At 33.8% G+C, this 26,360-nt stretch overlaps 1 protein-coding gene and 1 long non-coding RNA gene across 2 annotated transcripts in view; both read right to left on the reverse strand.

The window, feature by feature from the left end:
* Window positions 1-3,899: 3,899 nt before the first annotated feature.
* Window positions 3,900-6,810, reverse strand: LOC115428399 (uncharacterized). Its single transcript, XR_003936620.1, has 2 exons — window positions 6,162-6,810; window positions 3,900-4,797 (listed from the first exon to the last, which is right to left on the reverse strand). It is a non-coding gene; the product is annotated as an uncharacterized LOC115428399 (long non-coding RNA).
* A 2,570-nt stretch (window positions 6,811-9,380) lies between these two features.
* prrt1 (proline-rich transmembrane protein 1) overlaps window positions 9,381-26,360 on the reverse strand; it is a 43,502-nt gene continuing 26,522 nt past the window's right edge. The window contains exons 3-4 of the mRNA XM_030147431.1: window positions 18,951-19,142; window positions 9,381-11,211 (exon numbers count right to left, since the gene is read on the reverse strand). Of these exons, the coding sequence (XP_030003291.1) occupies window positions 11,035-11,211; window positions 18,951-19,142 (369 nt within the window). The 3' untranslated portion in view covers window positions 9,381-11,034. The remainder of the gene's footprint in view (window positions 11,212-18,950; window positions 19,143-26,360) is intronic.

Consider the following 26,360-nt stretch of genomic DNA (forward strand, 5'->3'; position numbering starts at 1 on the left):
TTTTAGGGCCTCCCTAATCCGAATGACAAAGGGCATGGAATAACGAATGACCTAACCCTAACCCTAACCCTAGTGGTCATTCGTTATTCCATGCCATTTGTCATTTGGATTAGGGAAGCCCGAATTTTTGCACCTTGCAAATTCATTCCACGGGCCACATTGGAACCTTTGGCGAGCCGCATTTGTCCCCCGGGCCACATGTTTGACACCCCTGATCAAGAGTGTTATCTTATGTAAAAGCCAACTTGGAAAAATAATATTTTTATTTTTTTTAGCAGTGCTGAACTGTCTTTTTTACAGGATTCCCCATCAAAAAGCTGCGGTCTTTCAGCATTCCCTTCATTCCTGTATTACAAATTGCTGCACATTATTGTAAATTGTGGGTGTCACATGATGAAGTTGTAATAGTTCATACATAAGGCAGTGTTTCTACGTCAGGGGTCTCAAACTCATCTTCGTTCAGGGGCCACATTCATATGTTCATCTGTATTAATCTCAAGTGGGCCGGACCAGTAAAATAATAGCATAATAACCTGTAAATAATGACAACTCCAAATTTTTGTCTTTGTTTTAGTGCAAAAAAACCCATTAAATTATGAAAATACTTACTTTTAGAAACTATCCAAACAAAAAAATAACCTGTGAATAACCTGAAAAAACTGAAATTTCTTGAGAAAAATAAGAGCAATTTTAACAATATTATTCCTCAACTTATCATTTTTACATGTGCATTATGGAACCAAACTACAAAGACATTAAACACTTAGTAACAGGCAGAAATTTTATTTTATTATTTTTTTTTATGCTGTTTTATCAGATTTTAATTTGTCGTTGTTTTTATGACGGTTGTATTTTGTTGTTCTTAGCCTGCTTTACACCCTGTGTTATCACTAGTTTTACTTATTTACTTATTTAATCCATGGTTTTATGTTTGGTGTGCAGCACTTTGGCCAGCTGTAAAGTTCTTAAAGTGCATTATAAATAAAGTTGGTATGGTTGGTATGGTAAAATTGTGCTTAATTTTCTTTAGACATTACAGGTTGTTCATATTAGTTGAGGTTATTTACATTTTATTGTTACAGGATTGTTTGTAAATGTTATATATTTTCATAATTTAATGTTATTTTTTGCACTAAAACAAAGGAAAAAAATTGAAGTTGTCATTATTTATAGACATAATGTAATATTTTTTTTCACATCAAACCAAGAAGAAAATATGGAGTCATTATTTTTTGTCGGTTATTATGTTGTTATTTTAAGTGAGATCATTTTGGTTTGTATGTGGAACCTGAATGGAAATGAATTCGACAGCCTTGACTGTGGAATTTTTGCACTTAGCAAATTCATCCCTTGGGCTGCTGAATTGTCTTTTTTTTTTACAGGATTCCCCATCAAAAAGCTGCAGTCCTTCAGAATTCCCTTCATTCCTGTATTACAAATTGCTGCACATTATTGTAAATTGTGGGTGTCACATGATGAAGTTGTAATAGTTCATACATAAGGCAGTGTTTCTACGTCAGGGGTCTCAAACTCATCTTCGTTCAGGGGCCACATTCATATGTTCATCTGTATTAATCTCAAGTGGGCCGGACCAGTAAAATAATAGCATAATAACCTGTAAATAATGACAACTCCAAATTTTTGTCTTTGTTTTAGTGCAAAAAAACCCATTAAATTATGAAAATACTTACTTTTAGAAACTATCCAAACAAAAAAATAACCTGTGAATAACCTGAAAAAACTGAAATTTCTTGAGAAAAATAAGAGCAATTTTAACAATATTATTCCTCAACTTATCATTTTTACATGTGCATTATGGAACCAAACTACAAAGACATTAAACACTTAGTAACAGGCAGAAATTTTATTTTATTATTTTTTTTTATGCTGTTTTATCAGATTTTAATTTGTCGTTGTTTTTATGACGGTTGTATTTTGTTGTTCTTAGCCTGCTTTACACCCTGTGTTATCACTAGTTTTACTTATTTACTTATTTAATCCATGGTTTTATGTTTGGTGTGCAGCACTTTGGCCAGCTGTAAAGTTCTTAAAGTGCATTATAAATAAAGTTGGTATGGTTGGTATGGTAAAATTGTGCTTAATTTTCTTTAGACATTACAGGTTGTTCATATTAGTTGAGGTTATTTACATTTTATTGTTACAGGATTGTTTGTAAATGTTATATATTTTCATAATTTAATGTTATTTTTTGCACTAAAACAAAGGAAAAAAATTGAAGTTGTCATTATTTATAGACATAATGTAATATTTTTTTTCACATCAAACCAAGAAGAAAATATGGAGTCATTATTTTTTGTCGGTTATTATGTTGTTATTTTAAGTGAGATCATTTTGGTTTGTATGTGGAACCTGAATGGAAATGAATTCGACAGCCTTGACTGTGGAATTTTTGCACTTAGCAAATTCATCCCTTGGGCTGCTGAATTGTCTTTTTTTTTTACAGGATTCCCCATCAAAAAGCTGCAGTCCTTCAGAATTCCCTTCATTCCTGTATTACAAATTGCTGCACATTATTGTAAATTGTGGGTGTCACATGATGAAGTTGTAATAGTTCATACATAAGGCAGTGTTTCTACATCAGAGCTCTCAAACTCATTTTCTTTCAGGGGCCACATTCAGCCCGATTTAATCTCAAGTGGGCCACACCAGTAAAATAAAAGCATAATAACCTGTAAATAATGACAACTCCAAATTTTTGTCTTTGTTTTAGCGCAAAAAAACCCATTCAATTATGAAAATACTTACTTTTATATACTATCCAAACAAAAAAATAACAATAAGAGCAATTTTAACAATATTATTCCTCAACTTATCATTTTTACATGTGCATTATGGAACCAAACTACAAAGACATTAAACACTTAGTAACAGGCAGAAATTTTATTTTTATTTTTATTTTTTTTACGCCATTTTTATCAGATTTTGATTTGTCGTTTTCATGATGGTTGTATTTTGTTGTTCTTAGCCTGCTTTACACCCTGTGTTATCACTAGTTTTACTTATTTACTTATTTAATCCATGGTTTTATGTTTGGTGTACAGCACTTTGGCCAGCTGTAAAGTTCTTAAAGTGCATTATAAATAAAGTTGGTATGATTGGTATGGTAAAATTGTGCTTAATTTTCTTTAGACATTTCAGGTTGTTCGTATTAGTTGAGGTTATTTACATTTTATTGTTACAGGATAGTTTGTAAACGTAATATATTTTCATAATTTAATGTTATTTTTTGCACTAAAACAAAGAAAAAAAATTGAAGTTGTCGTTATTTATAGACATAATGTAATATTTTTTTCACATCAAACCAAGAAGAAAATATGGAGTCATTATTTTTTGTAGGTTATTATGTTGTTATTTTAAGTGAGATCATTTTGGTTTGTATGTGGAACCTGAACGGAAATGAATTCGACAGCCTTGACTGTGGAATTTTTGCACTTAGCAAATTCATCCCTTGGGCTGCTGAATTGTCTTTGTTTTTTTTACAGGATTCCCCATCAAAAAGCTGCAGTCCTTCAGCATTCCCTTCATTCCTGTATTACAAATTGCTGCACATTATTGTAAATTGTGGGTGTCACATGATAAAGTCATAACAGTTCACACATAAGACAGTGTTTCTACATAATGCACAATGCAGAAAAATGATCAGCTGCAAAAACCCACCGTGCGATTAAACATAAGATTGTGAGAGATAGTGTTGTTCATGTTCTGACAGAGAGAGGAAACAGAGACGGAGAGGGAGAAAATCGGGGCAACTATAAATAGCAGCTCAGTGATGACGGGAGAGGAAAGGCCACAGAGAGACTGAGAGGAGAGGATGGAGGTGGAAAAAAAGAAAAAAATAAAAAAAAAACAGACCCGAATGAGAAGAACGAGACTTTGCCTCCATCAGTGTCATTCACAACCCAGTTTTTTTTTTTTTTGTTTTTTTTTTTCTTTTATTCAAACAACTGAAGTCAGAAACAACCAATGCATGTGCAACACATCCATGAACAGAATAGTAATAATATTAATAATAATCCCCAAGAGTACCACATGTACACAGGTAATTTTTGGCAGCCACCTCTTAGAACAAGCAACCCGCTGCATTTACAAGCTCAGAAAGCAAAACAAATAAATAGATAATTAAAAAATAAATAAATAAATAAAATAAATGAAAAAAAGAAGAAAAAAAAAAGAGGAACACATGTCCTAACTGTATAGTAAACAGCTACAGTCCATGTTGTGGAGCACAGGAGAGTCCTATCAGAAAGCACACAGGGAGATGCAGCCTAGCGTTAAAAGAAACTAGATATGCTAGGAGTGGCTGTATTCAGCAGCCTTCACAGAGCCTTCTGTACGACGACAAACAGCACTTCATTTACTCTTTAACACTACGAGAATACCGCGCCTTGGAGAGGACAGAAGTGTTCACCGTACTCGATACTCAAAATCAAATCAGTCGCCAATAATCAGAATAATTACATAAACTACAGAATAAACTGCAAGTATACTCTCTCTATTTGTGACATAAATTTCATATATATATATTTTTTTAATATCTCTGTATAATTCTTTTAAAAATAGCGATCCATCAGAGGAAAAGGAGAAGGAGAGATATGTTAATAGGTCCAATAACTCATGTGGTGTGAGGAGAAAAATACAGAGGGGGAACAGGAGAGGAAAGTGCTACACTACTATCAGGACAAGGATACTCAACTTGTTCTGCCTGGAGGTGAATTTGACCGAGTGACACACCAGAAGACTAGATTTATCAGGTAAAATATTGATATTAGTATATAACTAAAAAGTATAACAAGTCTCCATGGTTGTTACTGTTTATATTGTTGATACTTTCTTGTGAGGATCTTCGCCACCTTCTTCTCTCTTGTTCTCTCCCCTTCTTCTACCCCCCCACCCCCCCACCCCCTATGTCAGGTCCGGCATCGAAATGTGGTTCAACAAAACTCATAATAAACAGTAGAATTTCAAAGGGGGCTTCATATACTTTATGAAGTTACCCTTGGCAAAGCACATTTGTTCAGCACCAAAAGGAACCAGACTACCATTCTGCTGTTAGGACGCTGGACAAGACAAGTACTGTAGGAAAAAAAAAAAAAAAAAAGTAGTGTGAGATACTCCCTGGTAAAATGTCCAAATAAAAGAGGATACACAAGCAAAGGTGTTAGAAAAATGGGCAATGATGACTGGGAGTACAGTTGGTGTCGGCTGTTGCCTTATCGGTACAGACAGCTGAGCCCATGAAAAAAAAAAAAAAAAAAAAAAAAGAAGTATAACAAGGAAAACAACAAAATATTCAAATAAATTTGAAATAACCCAGGTTTCTTACATTAAATTTTTAGGTGTTATTGTAGATGAAAAATTGAGTTGGAAATCCCATATTGATGTTGTCCGTAAAAAAAATCATGAAGTCAATCTGCATTTTGAACATTGATAAATCATTCCTGTTTCTTGACTTTTTATTATTGCTTAATTTATCCTTATATTATTTACTGCAATACTGTCCCACGTATCTCAATAAGATTCTCCTAATTCAAAAGAAATTTTTAAGAATGATCAGCTTTTCTAAGAGACTCGACTCATCTGCTCTTCTTTTCAAAAAATTCAAACTTCTTTCAGTTTTTAATGTGAACGTTTACCAGACCTGTGTCTTCATGTACAAATATGGTCACTTAACTCATATTCTTCCCAAAGTTTTTCAGAATTTCTTTATGTTGTCTTCTGTTATTCACAATTATTCTACACGATATTCAAGCAAATTTTATCTTCCGTACTGCCGAACTTCTGTCAGTCAGTACTCTCTGAAATATCATGGACCAAATCTGTGGAATAATCTACGACCTGAACTTCAATCAACATCTACTTTATCATTGTTTAAAAAGCATCTGAAAAGGACTTTAATTCATGAAAAAATGTAAGGCTGTATATCATTTAATTTGTATTTGATGATTTGTACATTTCTATTGTTTTTACTTTAGTTTATTAATTCAGTTATATTGTATTTTTATTTCTTTTTTTTTTTCTTTTGTATTGTTCATTTCTGGCTTCTAACCTCTCCTGCACAATAATGTTACTTGTTTGAATGTTGTTTTTTTCTGTCTTGCTGTTTTATGATGTGCAAATAAATAGATTAAATAAATATTAACGGACCCATTACTCTTCTTTAGTTTCCAATTACCTGACTCAAGACCCATTCAGAAGATTTGGAAATTAAAACGCATATCTGTGTTTCATGTGTCGTATTCCTTTGGCATTAGTAAAGTGTGCTTTTTACTCGTAATTTAACATTATTCCCCAGTTCCACTTACAAATGACTGTAGAAAGATAGAAAAATGTTCATGCATGTCAGTTCGAGATATCACTTTTCTAACAAATTTAAGTTTGCTCTTTGACTTCATATCCAAGTTATCATGACATGACCTTCCTGAATTTGCACCTAAATCGCTTTGAAAACTTTCATCTATTACCAGGAAATACGCTGACTAAATGTTTTACCAATCACAGAAACGTCGATTCTGATTACAGTACTGAAAAAGGGGAGGTAATATGGGGTGAATTTATTACTTCACGAATAGCACATTTTATAGAGGATTAAAATCAGAGATGATCTTCACAGAGGTCACCAGGTTATATTAGTTAGGTGCGAATAATTGAGCTTTATTAGAAATTCAATGTGTAATATTTAGTGACATCTAGTGGTGACGTTGCAGATTGCACCCTGTTCTGGAAAACGCTGGATGTCACTTGGCATAAAATGGAAAATGACAAGAAGGAGGAGGAAGTCTGATCTGGGCAAATGTATAATTTAAGCCTGTGTCATTGTATTTTTGCCTCATGCGCCTGATGTGTTGATACTGTCTAAATTCTATTCTGTCTGTATTTATGGAATTACCTTAGGTTGTTTTAGAGCACAGGTGTCAAACATGAGGCCCGGGGGTCAAATCCGGCCTGCCAAAGGGTTCAATCCGGCCCCCAGGATGAATTTGTGAAATACAAAAATTACACTGAAGATATTAACAATCAATGATGTCAAAATCATTTTAGGTTATTTCAGTCTAAAGTGGATCAGACCAGTAAGATACTATCACAATAACCTATAAATAATGAAAACTGTAAATTTGTCTCTTTGTTTTAGTGTAAAAAAAGAAGTAAAATTACACAAAAATGTTGACATTTACAGACTAGCCTTTTACAAAAAACGTGAACATCTGAAATGTCTTAAGAGAAGTATGGGAAATTTTAATAATATTCTCCCTGTTATTTAATATTTTGTGTATTTGTAGATCCACTGTGATCTCTAAGTTGTGATTCACTTGTATAAATAATAAGCTAAAACGTAATATTGTTAACATTGTATTTATTGTACTAAAGAATTTCCAGGTTGTTCATATTTGTTCATGTTATGTTCGAGTACAATTCGTAGATGTAAACATTTTCATTACTGAATTTACTTTTTTCACTCAAACGTTCTCATCCTATTATTTATATTATTTATTACTATTTATGATTACTTTATATTGTATTAGGCTGTATGTGGCCCCTGAACTAAAATGAGTTTGACACCCCTGTTTTAGAGCAAGAGTTAGGTTTTATCTTAGGTAGAAATAGGGATTGTCTTCATAATCAATTGTACTGTTTGCTTAATGTCCTGGGCCCCCGTTTATAAGCTATGGATAGGTTCTGGGGTTACCCTTTTATCAGAATCATATCTTGCTGTAAATTATGAATACAAGTTGCATATGTATTTTTAAATGATTGGTAAATAAATGTGAATTGATGTGAAACAAGACCCATTCTGTCTTGATTGATCAGTTACTCGTCACAATTAAATTAATCACCAATTAACTGAGTTGACTATTTTTTAAGCATAAAATAAAAGCCAACTTGGAGACAGATTCATCGACAATGAAAATAATTGTTCATCGCAGCCAAAATTGATATAAATCGGCTTGAAATTGATGATTCAAGTGATTAGACATTTCATTTCAGCCCCCCGCCTCTGGGATGTCCTCCTGGAACACATAAAACCTCTGACTCTATTACCACCTTCAAATCTCAGTTTAAGACTTACTCATTCAGACAGGCCTACTCAATTCCATAATGTTCACTTTGATCTACTGCCATTTTATGTACCTATGTGTTTTATATATGTATATGTGTAATTTTAATTGTGTTTTATTTATTTTTAACAACTTTGTACGGTGACCTTGAGTGTCCTGAAAGGCGCCTGTATGTAAAATATATTATTATTACTATTTATATAAAATCCTGTATTGCCTTTATGTTATTTTGACCATTTAACCCAGTGTCCTACTTTTACTTGTTTATTCAAGGTTTTGTTTTCTGGGTTCATTCACCACTCTTTTCTGTGTTTTTTTAGCTTTCTGGCTGACAGGCCGTAAGCTATTGTCATCATGCGGCATCGTCATCTGTCGTCTGTCGTCGTCTGTCGTCCGTTAAAAAACTTTCAATCGTCTTCTTCTCCGAAACTACAATTCTGATTGACTTCAAACTTGGTATACAGCTTCTTTATGATGATGTCAAAAAAAGTTAGTGAAATTATTTGGATCCGGATCTGATTCTGGATTTGGTGCCACTTTGAAAAATTTCCCCATTATAAGAGATAGGAAGTGGATCGATGCAATAACTCAGTAAATATAAATGATATCCAGTATAAATTTCTACAGTCCAGCCCTGATGGGGAGTTGACCAGAACATAATGTCCACATGCTGATCAGGATCTTCTTCTGGATCTGGGAACTTACGGAAAATTTAACATGGGCTCTAATGGGGAAAAAATTTGAACCGTCTTTTTCTCCCAAACTACAGTTCTGATTGACTTCAAACTTGGTATACAGCTTCTGTATGATGATGTCAACACAAGGTATTGAAATTATTTCCATCTGGATATGATTCTGGATTTGGTGCGACTTTGAAAAATTTCCCCATTATAAGAGATAGGAAGTGGATTGATCCAATAAATCAGTATCAATGATATCAAGTTGGAATTTGAATTTTTTACAGATCTGATTGGAATATGACCAAAACATGGGCTATTTCTGTAATATAATAAATACACATACCTGGGTGATAATAAATGGCATCTGGATACATTTCCCAAAGCTTTTAATTTGGCCGGTAAGCTACAGGGCCATTGATCCTATTTTCTTTTATATATTCTGGGATTTAATAAAAGTTGAAAACGTGAACACTGAACCTTCCTAGTGTGAATCAAACCAACTCAGAGCAGCGAGTCCCTGGTGCATGTCATTCTCTTACTTCCTTTCCACACACATCCTGTCTCTCTCCACTTCTGTTATGTAATATAAAGATGTAGCGTGCAAAAAAAAAAAAAAAGTCTGAAAAAAAAAAAGATACCCTCTGGGCCAGCTGGCACCGTATCACAGGTCTGATTTAGCCTGCAGGCTTTAAGTTGAGTATCCCTGTTACAGGCATTAATATGTTCTCTCTCCTATTAAAGACATTCATTTTCAATTCTCCTGTAACCTCACATTTTTCTTTCATACTGTCACGTTACAGCCGTGTCGTCTCCTGCAAACAGCGGCACAGCTGCTGCTCGGTGCTACAAAACATCGGGGGGAAACCGAACGAGGAGGGACCCTGTGAAATAACGTTACAGCCGCACATGTAGCTTTAATATTTAAGACAAATGGAAACGAACTGAGGATGACATGCAGGGTTATGTTGCCTCGTAAGTCTAACTTTGCACTAAAGTAGTTATCTTTTACATACAGTGACTGAGAGGTTAAATAGCAAGAGATGTGCAACACAAAAATAGGCCGATACACTTCTAAAATACTTGAGAAAGCAATAGTTCCAAGTCGACCCTAGATTTGTTAATACTTATCGTCTAAATGTTCTCCTGTTGCTTTGACAGTAGCTTTGATCAACAATTGGAAAAAGATCACACACTTCTAGAAATATGAACATTTCAGATCCAGAAACACAGCTGGGAGACAAGCTTTTCTCTGCACTAAAGCCCATTAGCATCAAAAATGAATCGAATATTAACCATGCACTATAATATCTAGAAATGTAAGCAGCTGTGTTGTCTCATCTGATTACTACAAAGTGCAATATCATCACATAAGATATCAAATTTAAGCCAATTTTAAAGTGTCAGATAGATGTGATAAACTAGTGATGCTCAGCAGAAAAATCCAATGCATGAGTAGATATTTAATAAATAATAAATAATAGGTTTGCAATAAATAAAATTAAAAAAAAAAAAAAAAAGAGTAAAATCTCATCCAACAGTAACATAGAAACAACTGGTTTTTAAATAAATACTTCATGTTTGGTTATGTTAGACAGTCACTTTGTCAGTCCAGATTTCATTTGGTGTGTTGGATGTATATTGATCGACCCCTCCAACACTAAATCAGACAGTCTCTTATGCAAGTGTATCAGTGGGAATACTGCTCTGGAAAATCAATAGCAGCACACTGTTTCACATGGCATGGCACATTTGTTATTTTTTTTTGTTTTGTTTTTATAGCAAAGAAAACATGTACATTGTATGACTAAAAAGTGTGTTGAACTACTTTATATCTAACTATCTTTGAGGGTGATTTCACTATAATTTCATCTCCATTTAATCGATTTTACTGTTAAAACTGAAACACACAGTGACCTATGCTTTCATCTTCCAGTGAAGGCCTCTATGAATTATTCAAATTGATGCCAAATGAATTGTAGATACCTCTTGCAGTTCATGTGTGAGTGTAAATATTAAGCGGTTCTCCGTGTTAACAGACCTCATTTGACAGCTGCTTGTATTTGGGGGTTTGTGATTGGCTGTGTTTTGGTCGTTAGTGAGTGTTTGATTGTAGTGTTTTAGGTCAGAGCGGTGTTAACTGTACACAAAGTGCCTGCGTTTTAGACCCAGTGTGTAGCAGAGAGTTGTACCGGTTTGAGTGCTTCTATTTGCTCCACTTTGAGAGTAGTTAGCTAGCTAATATATGCCATAGTTTTCCATCTGCCTGACGCTGCGTGCGGTTACGGCTCCCAGTCGTCATCGTGGTGCTGCGAGGCGATGATGACTACGACGGTGAGGATGGTGCACAGCACAATGGAGGCGATGCCGACGGCCAGGCTGATGAAGGAGAAGTTGCGTGCTTCACGGGAGGCTATTTCTGCTGTAACCATGTCTCCTCGGGCTATCGCCGTCCGCACCTAAGACATGAAAAAGGATGGGATGTTAGAATCATGGACATGGATTGTATGCATTTGTCCCCTCAATTAACATGAAGAGGATGTTTTTCTGTAGCCCTGTTTATTTTATTGCTACAATAGCTCATACAAACACTTAACCAGTGATATCAAATATAATTGTCCATTAGAGTACTTGACAAGCTCTCATTCTCTAAACTCTATTTTTAGTTTTGAGTCAGCTTCAATATTCTCAAAATCATCCAATTTTTTTTTGGTCAAAAAGTGGATTTCCTGCTTTTTCCACAATAATACAGATTTTTTAAAATCTTTATTTAACCAGGTATGTACGGAAGCCCATTGAGGACATGCCTTCAAACATTTTTTTCTATCGTTTTCTTGAGATAACGAGATAATTTTTATGAGATCACAAGAAAACAACTATTGTTTTACTGAGATAACAAGATAATTTAATAAGCTCATGAGAAAACAACTATTGTTTTCTCAAGATAATGAGATAATCTTAATGAGATCTCAAGAAAACAACTATTGTTTTACTGCGATAACAAGATAATTTAATGAGATCACGAGAAAACAACTATTGTTTTACTGAGATAACAAGATAATTTAATGAGATCACGAGAAAACTACTATTGTTTTACTGCGATAACAAGATAATTTAATGAGATCACGAGAAAACTACTATTGTTTTACTGCGATAACAAGATAATTTAATGAGATCACGAGAAAACAACTATTGTTTTACTGAGATAACAAGATAATTTAATGAGATCCCAAGAAGACAACTATTGTTTTACTGCGATAACAAGATAATTTAATGAGATCACGAGAAAACTACTATTGTTTTACTGAGATAACAAGATAATTTAATGAGATCACGAGAAAACTACTATTGTTTTACTGAGATAACAAGATAATTTAATGAGATCACGAGAAAACAACTATTGTTTTACTGAGATAACAAGATAATTTAATGAGATCCCAAGAAGACAACTATTGTTTTACTGAGATAACAAGATAATTTTTATGAGATCACAAGAAAACAACTATTGTTTTACTGAGATAACAAGATAATTTAATGAGATCACGAGAAAACAGCTATTGTTTTCTCAAGATAACGAGATAATCTTAATGAGATCACAAGAAAACAACTATTGTTTTACTGAGGTAACGATATAATCTTAATGATCTCATTAACATTATCTCATTATCTCAAGAAAACAATAGAAAAAATGTTTGAAGGCATGTCCTCAATGGGCTTCCGTAGTTATGTCATTAAGAAAACATTCTTATTTACAATAATGACCTGGCAAAAGGTAAAGCCTCTTGAGGGGGAGGGGCGCCTGTCAATCAAAGCTTGCTGCGTTGTGCTTTGATTGACAGGTCTGTATAACAGGTTGCTCACCTGCCAGACTGGACTTTGGGAGTTTCAGTTTACTTAATTAAAGTCAGTTTCTTTTATACAAATCAAATGTAGCTGTGGTTCTTAGGTTCTAACAAGAATCTGAAATGACTTTGTTACACAAAGCTTGATGAAGTTTACCGTTTTACTGAATTAGTAAGCTCACTTTTAGCATGGACTCTCCACTGACCCCTCACACTGCCGCAGCCCTTCCCCTTTTGTCCAAATATGTTCATGTCTATCCTCATAAAGAAAATGTCCAAATTACTGGATACTTGCACTTGAAACACTGCTGATCAACTGGTCATCTTTGCCCTTTTTTTCAGGAGGGATAATCAGTTTATTTCACAGTAGTACATGAATTATATCATTAAAAAGGCAAAGTATATTTATAATCACCTTAATTTAAGACCAAAAAAAAGTTAAGATCAAAGATTAAAAGTCATTTAAATAGAAGGGATATATGGTGTCTGACTATTACATTTTCTGTAGCCCTGTTTATTTTATTGCTAAAATAGTTCATACAAACACTTCACCAGTTATGTAAAATATAATTGTCTACTAGAGTACTTGACAACCTCTCATTCTCTAAACTCTATTTTTAGTTTTGATTCAGCTTCAATATTCTCAAAATCCTCCAAAAACACTGGTAGTTGCAATACGCTTTGAACAGGAACAGAAAGTTTGCTCTGGATTTTTTCTGTTAAAAAGAGGATTTCCGGCTCCGTTCACAATAATACAGATTTTTTTAACCTTTATGTAACCATGTATGTCATTAAGAAAACATTCTTATATACAATAATGACCTGGCAAAAAGTAAAGCCTCTTGAGGGGGAGGGGGACCGATATAAGCACAGATATAATGGTTTTACTCATCATTAATAAGCTCATCTACATTGTGCTTAATGATTGTATTTTCATACTTTATAAATTACGGATTCAGCATTTAAAAATTTTGTATTGCATCACTTCCAAACCAGTTTTGATGTGCATTTATGCTCGCACATACACTATTCAGACATGTACTAATGGTTAGTGAATATGTTAGTGTGTATTTTAAACTAACTCACACATTTATTTTCTGATTGATGTCTTATAAACAGTTACTAATACAGGAATTCATTATTTCAGGTAGTTATAAAGCACTTACTACTCATTAATTAAGTCTATGGTGTGAGCTCATCTAAAGTGTGCACTATCTATGACATATAAAGCATTTACAAATGAGATTTAAATGGATTTATGGATTTTTGTTGGATTTAAATGTTTTTTTTGTTGGATTTAAAGGTTGGAAATGCCTAAAGACTCACAAAAGTTTCAGTTATTCTAACAAAGGAAAGACACAACATATGGGATTATTAAAACAAACTGCACGATTGAATGATTAATGATTATGAACGATTAGTAAAACATTTATAACTGTGCTTATAAACCATATATTAATGAGTATTCATGTCATAAATATGCTTTATAAATGATGAATTCAGTATTTATTAATGCTTAACTAATGCTTCATAGCATGTACTTATTATAAAGTGTTACCAATTTCAGTTTGTTCATGTTATTCACATTGTATTAAAGGATAGATGGCAGATGTGAACATTTTCATCGCATAATTTTACTTTTTTCGCTCTAAAACACAGAGGAAAGTTTGGAGTTGACTTTATTTATATATTACACTGGTCAACAACAAATTTATTGTTTAAGTTTTTTGAGCTGATTTAGGATAATTTTGGTGTGCTGAATCCAAAAATCACATTAATTTTGCTCAATCAGGTCAACTTTCTGAACTATGCTACATATTGGCTTTTGAACATTTTTGCTTACATTTATGGGCATTTTCACATCATATGATACAAAATTCTTTCATATTTCTGGCAATAAACCAGTTCTGAAGATTTTACTTTTGCCAATTCATGATTAATGTTTTTTTTAATATTACAGGTGAATGAAACAGCTTCAACTAGAAGATCTTGCAAAAATAAGCCTGACGTATTCTGCTACATCTGCGGTGAATACACCATTGTACCTAACAGGAATCAAGTCACAAGTTTCATAAAGTGTGCTTACCAATCTTATTTTGGTATTAACCCTTTCATGCACAGTGGTCACTCCAGTGGACAGCTCTTCTACAGCTGTTCTCTTGTATGTTCATGGGTTTTGTTGTTCTTTTCATTGTTTTGTTTTGTATTTTTTTTTACACATATCTTTGTTAAAGTTTTAAGACACTACATATCTTTTCTAACATGAATTGGTAACATTATGTAGATCTCTCCTGAGCAAAAATCCCCCAGAATCACAAGCCCTCTCCATAGTTTTCTCACAGTTTATCAGAAAATACATGTTTCTGTGCATCAAAAACGTGTGGTGTCCAGCTAAGTGGACATTTTTGCAACTTCATGAAAAATAAGTTCATAAGAATTTTTTTTTTTCATTATTGTTTTTTGTATGTATTTGTATGTATTTTTTTTTTAATTTTTCAAATAATTTTTATTTATTTATTAGTTATTTTTCAGAAGAAAATTTTCAATTGCATTGTTTTTTTTCATGCCTAAAGAGGAATAAAAACACTCAGGAAAAATTTTGATTAAAGTTCTCATAATTCGTGCATGAAAGGGTTAATTATTATATTTTGTGAGAAGATCAAATTTTTCAAAATCAAATTAGCAAAAAAAAAACCTGACCTGATTGAGAAAAACAGATGTCATTTTTGGATTTAACGGTGCAAAATGGTCCTAATTCAGTTGAAAAAACCTAGACAACTTGCAAAAAACATTTTTTTGTAACCCAGTGTTATTATGTTATTTTTTCACTGGTCCGGCCCACTTCAGATCAAATTTGGCTTAATGTGGCCCCTGAACTAAAATGAGTTTGACACCCCTGCACTAGAAGATGCCATCTTGTCTTGAAGTCTGAAAAAAACTGCATTTATAAATAGTAAAACCACTGATCTCAGAGCTGTATGTTTTATTATAACAAGATGCATGAGTGGGAACAGGAGAGAGTCTGGCTGAAAACTAAAACGCCATGAAGGGATCGATTTCACTGCAGCGCATCCTGAATGTGCAGAAAGAGGCCACTGCGCTCAACATTAACAGGCCATAACAACATATACAGCTCAGACCGGTGGCTCTATGCTATGTCAGCTCCACTCAACTCAAAGCCATCTGAGCTGGCCCAGAGGAAAAATCCATTCAATCCCATTCCACTGACAATGGTGCAGTTACATAATGTGGTCTGTTGTGCACATGTTGGTCAGCACCGTCTGCCATTACACAGGCAAGAACACAGCGGTGTGAGAACCACCAGACTGAGACTTCATATTTCTCACATCGCGCTTAAACGAAACTGTACATGAAATAGAATCAGTAAAAGACTTGTAAAGGAGCAAACATAGTAGAGATGATACTGAATATAGAGCACACTGCTCAGATGGGAGCGTGAGCCTCAAATGTAATGAGAGAGCAGCTGGACTATACACATCCTCTTCTTTTTTTCAGTTTTTTCATTGGTTAAATCTAACATTTTGGCTCTGGAGTGGATATATTTCATGTTTTTTTTTTTTTCAGTGCATTCTGTCTTGCACTTGACACACTGCTGATCAACTGGTCATCTTCGCCCTTTTTTCAGGAGTGATAATCAGCTTATGTCACAGTAGTACGTGAATTATATCATTAAAAAGGCAAATTATATATATAATCACCATGATTTAATACAAAAAAAAGTTAAGATTAAAGATTAAAAGTCATTTAAGTAGGAGGGATATATGGTGTCGGACTATTACATGTATATGAATTAGTACATGAATTATATCATTAAAAAAAGCAAAGCATATTCATAATCACTAGGGTGTTAGAAAATATCGGTTCTGCAATATATCACGATATTTCATTTCACAATACTGTATCGATATTAAAAAGTACTGTATCAATATTTTTAGGTATTTATTCAAATGCAGATATGGTGAAGGTTCATCTTTGTTTTTTATTTTTCTTTATTGTTTATATCTTATTTATTATTATTTAACCCTCTTTTATGAAGTAATGTTATTTCCTTTGTTGCGACTGCACAAAAATAATGTTCTGATGTTAGTTCTGAACTAATAGAATATGAACATCTGAACAGGATCTTAAACTATAATGTCTGTAAAACAGAATTTCAGTTTGAACACAGGAACATTTTGTGATATAGCATTAGATCCTATTGTGATCAAATAAAAATGTGTTTAGTATTTGAGCAGATTTCTGGTGTAAATCAGTTCTTTCAGGAAATAATAATTTTTAAAAAAGAAACAAACAAAAAATTGCCTTTTTAACAGTATTATGATATATCGTGATATATCGTATCGTGATCTCAGTATTGTGATTTGTATTGTATCGCCCGATTCTTGCCAATACACAGCCCTAATAATCACCAAAATTTAATAATAATAGAATTTAAGATTAAAGATTAAAAGTCATTTAAGTAGGAGGGATATACAGTGTCTGACTATTACATGTACATGAATTAGTACATGAATTATATCATTAAAAAAGCAAAGTATATTTATAATCACCATAATTTAATAAAAAAAGGGCTGGATCTATCAAAGGTTTGCATGTATTAAAACATGTACAAACTCATTGCACATGCAAAAAAATGTACAAACTGATTTACTAACAGTGCGCAATAAGGGTTGTGTCTTTCAAAGGTGCAAAATAGCACGTCTGCATCCAATTAGTACGTTTGGCACAATGAATATGCAATATGGGGCGTTTACATGCAGTTGTGCGTGTGCTGGGAGGAGAAAACGTAAATATATTAATTTAGCACACGCAAAGTGATTTATCAAACGTTTATCGATTTATCAAACATTTAACGATTTATCAAAGTAATTTTGCTGACAGAAACTGTGTCTGTATTTAACACGTCTCAAAAGGAGGCGCAAATGGTTTGGATGCGTAATTGCACACACATGGCTGTGGTTAGGAGACAAAGAAGTGATGAAACGAGATGCAGAGAATGCATTTTTCACCCTCGTGTGAACATTTTTGGAGTGAGGGAAGAAAAAACAAGAAAAGCACTCAGAGAGTGCAGACCTCCGCCAAGACAGATCTGCCCCCCGTGCCTGTTTGTTTGTTTGTTAGCAAGATAACTCAAACAGTTATGGAGGGATTTTCAGGAAATTTTCAGGAAATGTTGATACTGGCACAAGGAAGAAATGAGTACATTTTGGTAGTGATCGGGGCGCGGGGGGGGGGGGGGGGGGTTAACAGATCTGTCTTGGTGGAGGTCTGCGATCTCCAAGTGCTTTTCTTGTTACTTCTTGCATTTTTTTATTTATTTATTTTTTTTTGCCACTTACAGGTAAGGAACCACATATGGTAACGTCACTGACATTGATTTTCTGCATAACAATGAACAATTTTGAAAACATTCACAAAAGTAATAACGTCTTGTTATGTCTTCCAATAGCACATTCAGATTTAACCTTTTATCACCACTGAAATTTTATCATTTCTTCCTTGTGCCAGTATCAACATTTCCTGAAAATTTCATGAACCCACACACACACACACACACAGCTCCTGATGATCATGATTAAAAATACACACTGACATTCGGCTACAGTTCAATCCAACTACCCCCCCCCCCCACACACACACACACACACACACACACATACACCTTTAAAATGAAAAATAAATGAATGCATGAATGACTTATGCAATACCTTCTATGACAAAACTCCACCAACATTACATTTCCTTGTGTCTGGATCATTCAGTCACTGTTCCCATTAATGCTAGTTTATCCCAGAGCAGTTTATACAGTGTGTTTTCTCCAGTAGTGCATGCAAAACCCTCATTTAAATAGGGCGGTCTGCAAGACTTTGCACCTGTTGTAATTTGCACAAGCAATCTGGTAAATCACCCGCAAACCGTGGTCACACCCCACACGCAAAATTCTAGATCGCACAAGCAAATTACCACACACAAACTGGGATCTTAGTAGATCTGGGCCTAAAAGTCATTTAAATAGGAGGGATATATGGTGTCTGACTATTACATGTACATGAATTAGTACATGAATTATATCATTAAAAAAGTAAGGTATATTTATAATCCCCAAATTTAATTAAAAAAAGGTTAAGATTAAAGATGAAAAGTCATTTAAATAAGAGGGATATATGGTGTCTAACTATTACAACACTAAAAGGTTAGTTCTAAGCGTATTTTGCCAATAAACTGGTGGATAAAATGACTTCATGGTAGATTTATAGTCAACATCCACTGTAAGGGTAATAATGTTATGTTAATAAAATCCACACATCAAACAGACGGTAAGAAGTGGTATTAACCTGCACTGCTTTGATGATGGCGATGATGCCTGTGGGCCAGAAGCAGCAGACGGTGGTGAGAACGGCGATGGGCAGATAATCATGCGGCGGTCGGCGGTCCATTAGGGTGATGCTGGGTGGCATTTGCATGGGATGAATCTGTCCCGGTGGGATCCCTGGGTGGCCTGCACCGCCCGGCATATAGGGCTGACCCTGAACGGAAGGAGAAAGACAAGACAGAGATTAAGTCCATGTGGCTTTTAGGAGTAAAGATGTTTTAGAGCAGCTTACAAAGCACTTTCCACTCAAGAGACGCTGGAACAAGGGTGACATGAGCAGAGCAGAGGACGGCAGAGAAAGTAAGACAAAGAGGGATGAGTGGAGTCTGAGGCAGGGATCCAGATGTTCTCAGCCAAAACAGTGAGGAAACTGAACTTGACTATACAGCTGATCTGGAGAATTCACTGTTTCCTATTAGTCTAATGCCACCTTTATGCAGTACAGTTTATTACCCCCTGAAGGGAGGGCAGGGGCTATTGTTTATGGCAGTGGTTCCAACCTTTTTTTGGCTCATGACCCCATTTTAACATCACAAATTTCTGGAAACCCCAGACATTCAAAATGGAGATTTTTTTTTTTTTTGGCTAAAATTAATTTGTTTCTGATCATGTAATCGTTTGCTATACTATGTTGCAAATAAACGTTAATTTTAGATGACATTTATTCTATATAATGTATATAGGCAGAAAAAGCCAGGTGTAGATTACTGCACAAAGTGAGAATTTGATTTTCCTTGGTCAGGATATGTACAGTCAGTCCAGCTTGGATTTACAAGGCTGACAATTAATACTGAACAAACAAGAACTCAAACTATGAATTATGAAAGAGCTGCAGCATCTGAAACTGACCACAATGAACATTTGACAGATAAACAGAACCACAGTGCTGCAGTTTCAGCTTCACAGTTTGTTATGTTTGTTATGGATTGGGTTTGTCTGTCAACTCACCATATATTTTTTAATAGTAAGTTTTGTTTTGTTTTTTTTTTTTTTTTTTTTTTTTTTTAATCAATTACTAGAAATTTCAGGTGACCCCATTTGAATTCCAGGCCCCAAGGTTGAAAAATACTGGTTTATGGTTTGATTTGTTTCTTTGTTTGTTAACACATTAGCAGCAAAACTATTGGTTGAATTCATACCAAATGGATTTATATTTAATTAGAATGACACTTCATGCCTCTGCTGATAAATTCTCTTCTGTTTCAACCAGTTAAAAAAAAACTAAATTCCCCTTTGTTCCAGATTGACCTTTATGTAAATTTTTCCGACTGGTCCTCTTCTCTTTTCTGTTTGGCAATTTACCTTGTATAACATATAATGCATCATTATTCTAAATGTGAACCTTCCAAGCCATTTTTTGTGGTAATGGAGAAGGTTGCTATAGTTGTTTTAGGGTTTGTTTGTTTTGTTTTGTTTTTGTATACACGTAAAAAAAAAAAAAAGGAAATTGTGCAATAATTCATTTTCAATTGTTTTGTCCCATATGATACAGTGTTTGTATTGCCCAATTTCTGCACTACTCCAAATAAACAAAGGCTGGAAAAAAACAAACAAACAAACAAATTGGGTTTATAGGTTGCCACTGACCCAGAATATATGTGAATACATTTTGGGACAAGTAGGTCAAAGTTCAAATTTTTTATAAATTTTTTAAATCTTTTTTTTTTCCCCATTTACTTATAATGGCCAAAATGTGTCTATGCTGTCTATGTCTATGCTAACATCAGCACACACATAGACATAATGACATCAGCTGGATCAATGACCAAATAAGCTACAATATGTTTGAGGGGCAGGGTTTGTTGTGTCTGGCACCATTTGTTTTAGTTGAATCTGAGGTTGTTTTACTTTGATGCTTCTTCTCTCAGCCTAAAAAAACAACTCCTTGAACATGGAAGAGGAAGATTTTACTTAAGTCAAAGTAACAGTGCAGCAATGAAACAATACCCTGTTACATGTAGGGGTGTGAGAAAATATCATTTTTGCAATATATCATGATATTTCATTTCACAATACTGTATCGATATTAAAAAGTACTGTATCGATATTTTTAGGTTTTTATTCAAATGGAGATATTGAGGAAATTCATGTTTGTTTTTTTGTTCGTCTTTTTTGTTTATATTTCATTAATTTTTATTTAACACTCTTTTATTAAATAATGTTAGTTCCTTTGTTGGGACTGCACAAAAATAATGTTACGATGTTAGTTATGAACTAATAGAATATGAACATTTGAACAGGATCTTCAACTGTAATCCTACTACAATGGACGTTGCTGTGTCAGATGCATGTTTTTCTGACGCGTGTTTGTCCGACGCGTGTTTATCTGATGCGTATTTGTCCGACGCGTGTCCCGATGTTGCACCACGGGAGGGCGTACAGGTGCAATGCCACTGTTGCACCACGGGAGGGCGCTATCGTACAATGGCACCACGGGTACAATGCCACTAGTGTCTGTAAAACATAATTTAAGTTTTAAAACAGGAAAATCTAGCGTAATTCAATTCTTCAAGGAAATAATCATTGTTTAAAAAGAAACAATCAAAAAAATTGCATTTTTTAACAGTATCATGATATATCGTGATATATCGTATCGTGGTCCTAGTATTGTGATTTATATCGTATTGCCAGATTCTTGCCAATACACACCCTTAGTTACATGTAAAAGTGCTAGATATATACAACTTATTGATACTGAGTAGAAGTACTGGTTTGGTCTCAGTATCCAGAATGAAAGTAATTCAAGAACCAAAAAAAAATGTTTGTGTAGCAGGCCAGAGCTTCAAAATACAGAGAAAATACAGAGAAACACCTCCCTTTCTTTTTCTGAAGCCTGTATCTGCTATTTAGATGAAGATATCCTCTGAGAAACTGTTTATCTATTTTTATTCGACTCATAATTTAGAAGACTATGAGGGCTGAACTTCTATCAATGTGGAGCTTGAACTTTATTCTTCGCCTTTTGCCTCATGAATGCAAATTGATTAGTTCTACAATAAATTCTGTGCTGAAGTCTCTTAAAACAGAAATTTCTACAACAGCAGCAGTCTGTCAAATTGATTTACATGTCTGGTACCAAGTCAGGCGAGACTGAGGCGACTTAATCAGAGCCTAGGATGATGATTTTTTTTTTGTTGTTGTCAGGTTTTTCCTTTTACACAGCACCAGCAAAGTTTAAGGCCTGTCTTGGATTTGTATCAATTGTACACTCACATTTTTTTGTCTATAATTACATCATAGTGTGCATTAATAATCTTTTTTTTTCAGTTAGCTACAATAATTAATTTTGTTATAGAAAACTGATCCTGTCAGTTAGGGGTCTCAAACATGTGGCCCGGGGACCAAATGCGGCCCGCCAAAGGTTCCAATCTGGCCTGTGGGATGAATTTAAGTGCAAAAATTCCACAGTCTTGAATTGAATTAAGAAAAAAAAAAAATTAGCTTGAATTAAGGGAAAACATGGTGAATTAGGAAAAAAAAAAAAAAAATTCAATTAAGTAAAAAAAATCTTGAATTAAGCCAAAAAAAATTCTCAAATTTAGCAAAAAATCTTGAATTAACAACTTCAATTTTTTTCTGTAAGTGCAAAAAATAACATTAAATTATGAAAATATTTACATTTACAAACTATCCTGTATCAATAAACAAAACTGCTAATAAACATAAACTGAACAAATATGACAACGTGAAATATCTAAAGAAAATTAAGCACAATTTAAACAATTTTCTGCCTGTTCCTCAGTGTCTAGTGTCTTTGTAGATCTGATCCATAATGCACATGTAGAAATGATAAGTTGAGGCAGAATATTGTTCAAATTGTACTTATTTTTCTTAAGAAATTTCACTTTTTTCAGGTTATTCACATAGTTTATAAAAGTAAGTATTTTCATAATTTAATGGTGTGTTTTTTTGCACTAAAACAAAGACAAAAATTTGCAGTTGTCATTATTTATAGGTTATTATGTTATTATTTTACTGGTCCGGCCCACTGGAGATCAAATTGAGCTGAATGTGGCCCCCGAAAGAAAATGAGTTTGAGAGCCCTGCTATAAGTCCTTCTAGAGTCACAGTAAAAATATTGTGTGTTGATGAATGTATCACACCAAAGAAAATTAACAACCCAGCCAAATGTAAATGGCTAAAGCCGAGTATATTACAGAACTGTGATATAATAAGCAGCTGTTCTCTGTTCTAAAATGCTGGACCTGAGCCACTGAAGGAGCTAAAATCACATCCAATTTCAGGAAAAGTGCAGCCTCTCTAAATACATCCATAACCAGAAACACAGATGCTGCATCTTACAGCTCTGTTAGAACTGCAAAGCCATACATGTTTGAGAAACAAGGAACATATTTGCCAGAAAAAATGTAGACATTGTATGGTTCTGCAAATAGATTTCATGTCCATATTTATAGATATAGGACTTTTTTCACCAGCAGTATATTATGTAGGTTTAGGCGTTTATGGTTAGTGTTTGGATTAGATGTGAATGTTGTCAATGGCAAAATTTTATTTATTTATTTGGTAACACTTTACTTGAAGGTCTAGTTTATAATGCATTAAGTGCACATTCATGAGACATTATAATGCATTTATAATGCATTATAAAAGTCATTAGAACAGTTTATGATCATGTACAACAACTTATACCAAGGTTAATAAAGTATTATAAGTGTAGGCATACTGCATTATAAATTCTGCTTTCATTATGTTTTATACATCCATACCAAAGCAGTGTGAAGGAATTTATTTTTTTAGGTGGGGAACTTTTTTAAGGTTTTGTCACTGGTCTCTATACCCATCTATTTTAGGGATTTCATATTTATTAAAAAAAAAAAAAAAGTATGTGATTGAATTAACAAAGATTTGGAGCTGCCACATTATTTTTTTTATTTATGTACAAAGCAACATGTAACACTTCTATTTTTACTGTCTGTGTTCTTTTAATATTTTGTTTTTGCAAAATAAAGAGTTATTAAGACCATTTTGATGTATAATTTTTGACTTAGACTTTACCTAGAGCCAGCAGATACTGCTCGTAAGTCATCATACTTGTGTTATAATATCATCAGTCATCCTGTAACTTATTATTGATCTTTATAAGGCATTATTCAGTTTCAGAAACTACATGTCAGAGCAGTTCTCTGTGTCTTTATAACTGGCAGGCATTATGATGGTTAGAATGTGTTACGTAACCCAGGACTTGACATTCTTCCTATGAACACTTATCACTTTGGTATGGATGTCTAAAACATTATGAAAGCTGAATTTATAATACATTATGCCTACACTTATAATACTTTATTAACCTTGGTATAAGTTGTTGTACATGATCATAAACTGTTGTAATGACTTTTATAATGCATTATAAATGCATTATAATGTCTTATGAATGTGCGCTTAATGCATTATAAACTAGACCTTCAAGTAAAGTGTTACCCGTTATTTTTCTAATTACATTGAGATAAGGCATATTTGTAACTTGCAGAAGTGCTAAAAGAGCAAGACTTTTCTGTGGTGAATGGTTTGGAGCCAGATGACACTGACACACCTCAGATTCAACTTTAGTCTGCATTATAACGGTCACATTTTTTTCTCATTTTTTAGTTTCTCAAAGGCATCATTTGTTGTGCCTTATAGGTAGTATTAACCCTTTCATGCATAAATTATGAGAACCTTAAGCACAATTTTTTCTCCTTAGTGATTTTATTCCTCTTTAGGCATAAAAAAAAAACAATCTGACTGAATTTTTTTTTTTTTTTTTATGAACCTAACCCAAAAATGTCCACTCAGCTGGACACCATGTGTTTAACCCTTTCATGCATGAACTATGAGAACCTTAGTCAAGATATTTTTCCTGAGTGTTTTTATTCTTCTTTAGGCATGAATAAAAAAAACAATGTGATTGAGTTTTTTTTTTTTTGTTTGTTTTTTTTTTTCGTTTTTGTTTTTTAAGGAGTTACAAATATGTTGGCTTGGTTGGCGCCACTGTATCCCAAAAGGTCCTTGACCCACATTACTCACTACATGGTGTTATGTAGATTAGATTGTATGCAGAGCTCACAGCTTGTATGAACTTTATACTGAGTATAAGTGTGTCCAAAGGTCACATGTAATAATATGGCTAAATAATGACATAATAAAAGTATAGATCCACATTTACCCACATTTACATTTATATCTGTTTTTGCACTTTAGTTTTAATAACTGTTTTTTTTTTACTTGTTTTGGGAGACTGGCAAAGTAAGAATTTCAGTATATGGTGCAACCATTGCATTTTTACTGTGCATATAACAATAAGTATGTTGAATCTTGATGACAGAATAATAAGATGATCTTTTCGCTAAACAACTTAGCTATTATCACTCCTACTATACACTGACAGAAAGCTGTGCTGATGTCGTGCTACTGTACATTTATGCACAAGCATCAGATACACAGTTTTTGTCACAGTGTCGCATCTAAACACACATTTATAATGTACCTACACAAGCCTTTGTATTAACATGCTTCTTACATATACCAGTGTTTTTCAACCTTGGGGTCGGGACCCCACGTGGGGTCACCTGGAATTCAAATGGAGTCGCCTGAAATATGTAGTAATTGATAAAAATTTTTTTAAAAAATGTAAAAAGTACAAATACATAATATATGTTGAGTTGACAGAGAAAATTCCAGTCCATAACAGACATAACAAACTGTGAAGCTGAAACTGAAGCACTGTGGTTCTGTTTATCTGTCAAATGTTCATTGTGGTCAGTTTCAGATGCTGCAGCTCTTTCATAATTCATAGTTTGAGTTCTTGTTTGTTCAGTATTAATTGTCAGCCTTGTAAATCCAAGCTGGACTGACTGTACATATCCTGACCAAGGAAAATCAAATTCTCCCTTTGTGCAGTAATCTACACCTGGCTTTTCTGCCTCCGTCCATAATAATATACATTATATAGACTAAATGTCATCTAAAATTAATGTTTATTTGCAACATAGTAGAGCAAACTATTACATGATCAAAAACAAATTAATTTTAGCAAAAAAAAAAAAAAAAAATCGCAATTTTGAATGTCTAAGATCGCCAGAAATTTGTGATGTTAAAATGGGGTCACGAGCCAAAAAAGGTTAGGAACCACTGATATATACAGTCCCATGTGGATCGCTATAACTGTGTCTGTTCACACCTGACATTAAAAATGTATCTCCAAATGTGTCTTGAATGATTTAAGCTCAACAAGCACGTTTGTAGACTAAAAACATAGTGTAAGATTTCATTTCAAGATGAAGATACTGGCTTTGAAATGTTTGCTTGAAGGCTGAGCAACTTTTTATTGTTACTTACTCCATGATATAATGCTGTGGATTAATCAAAACATATT

The sequence above is a fragment of the Sphaeramia orbicularis genome, chromosome 11, assembly GCF_902148855.1.
Source record: "Sphaeramia orbicularis chromosome 11, fSphaOr1.1, whole genome shotgun sequence".
NCBI lineage: Eukaryota > Metazoa > Chordata > Actinopteri > Kurtiformes > Apogonidae > Sphaeramia > Sphaeramia orbicularis.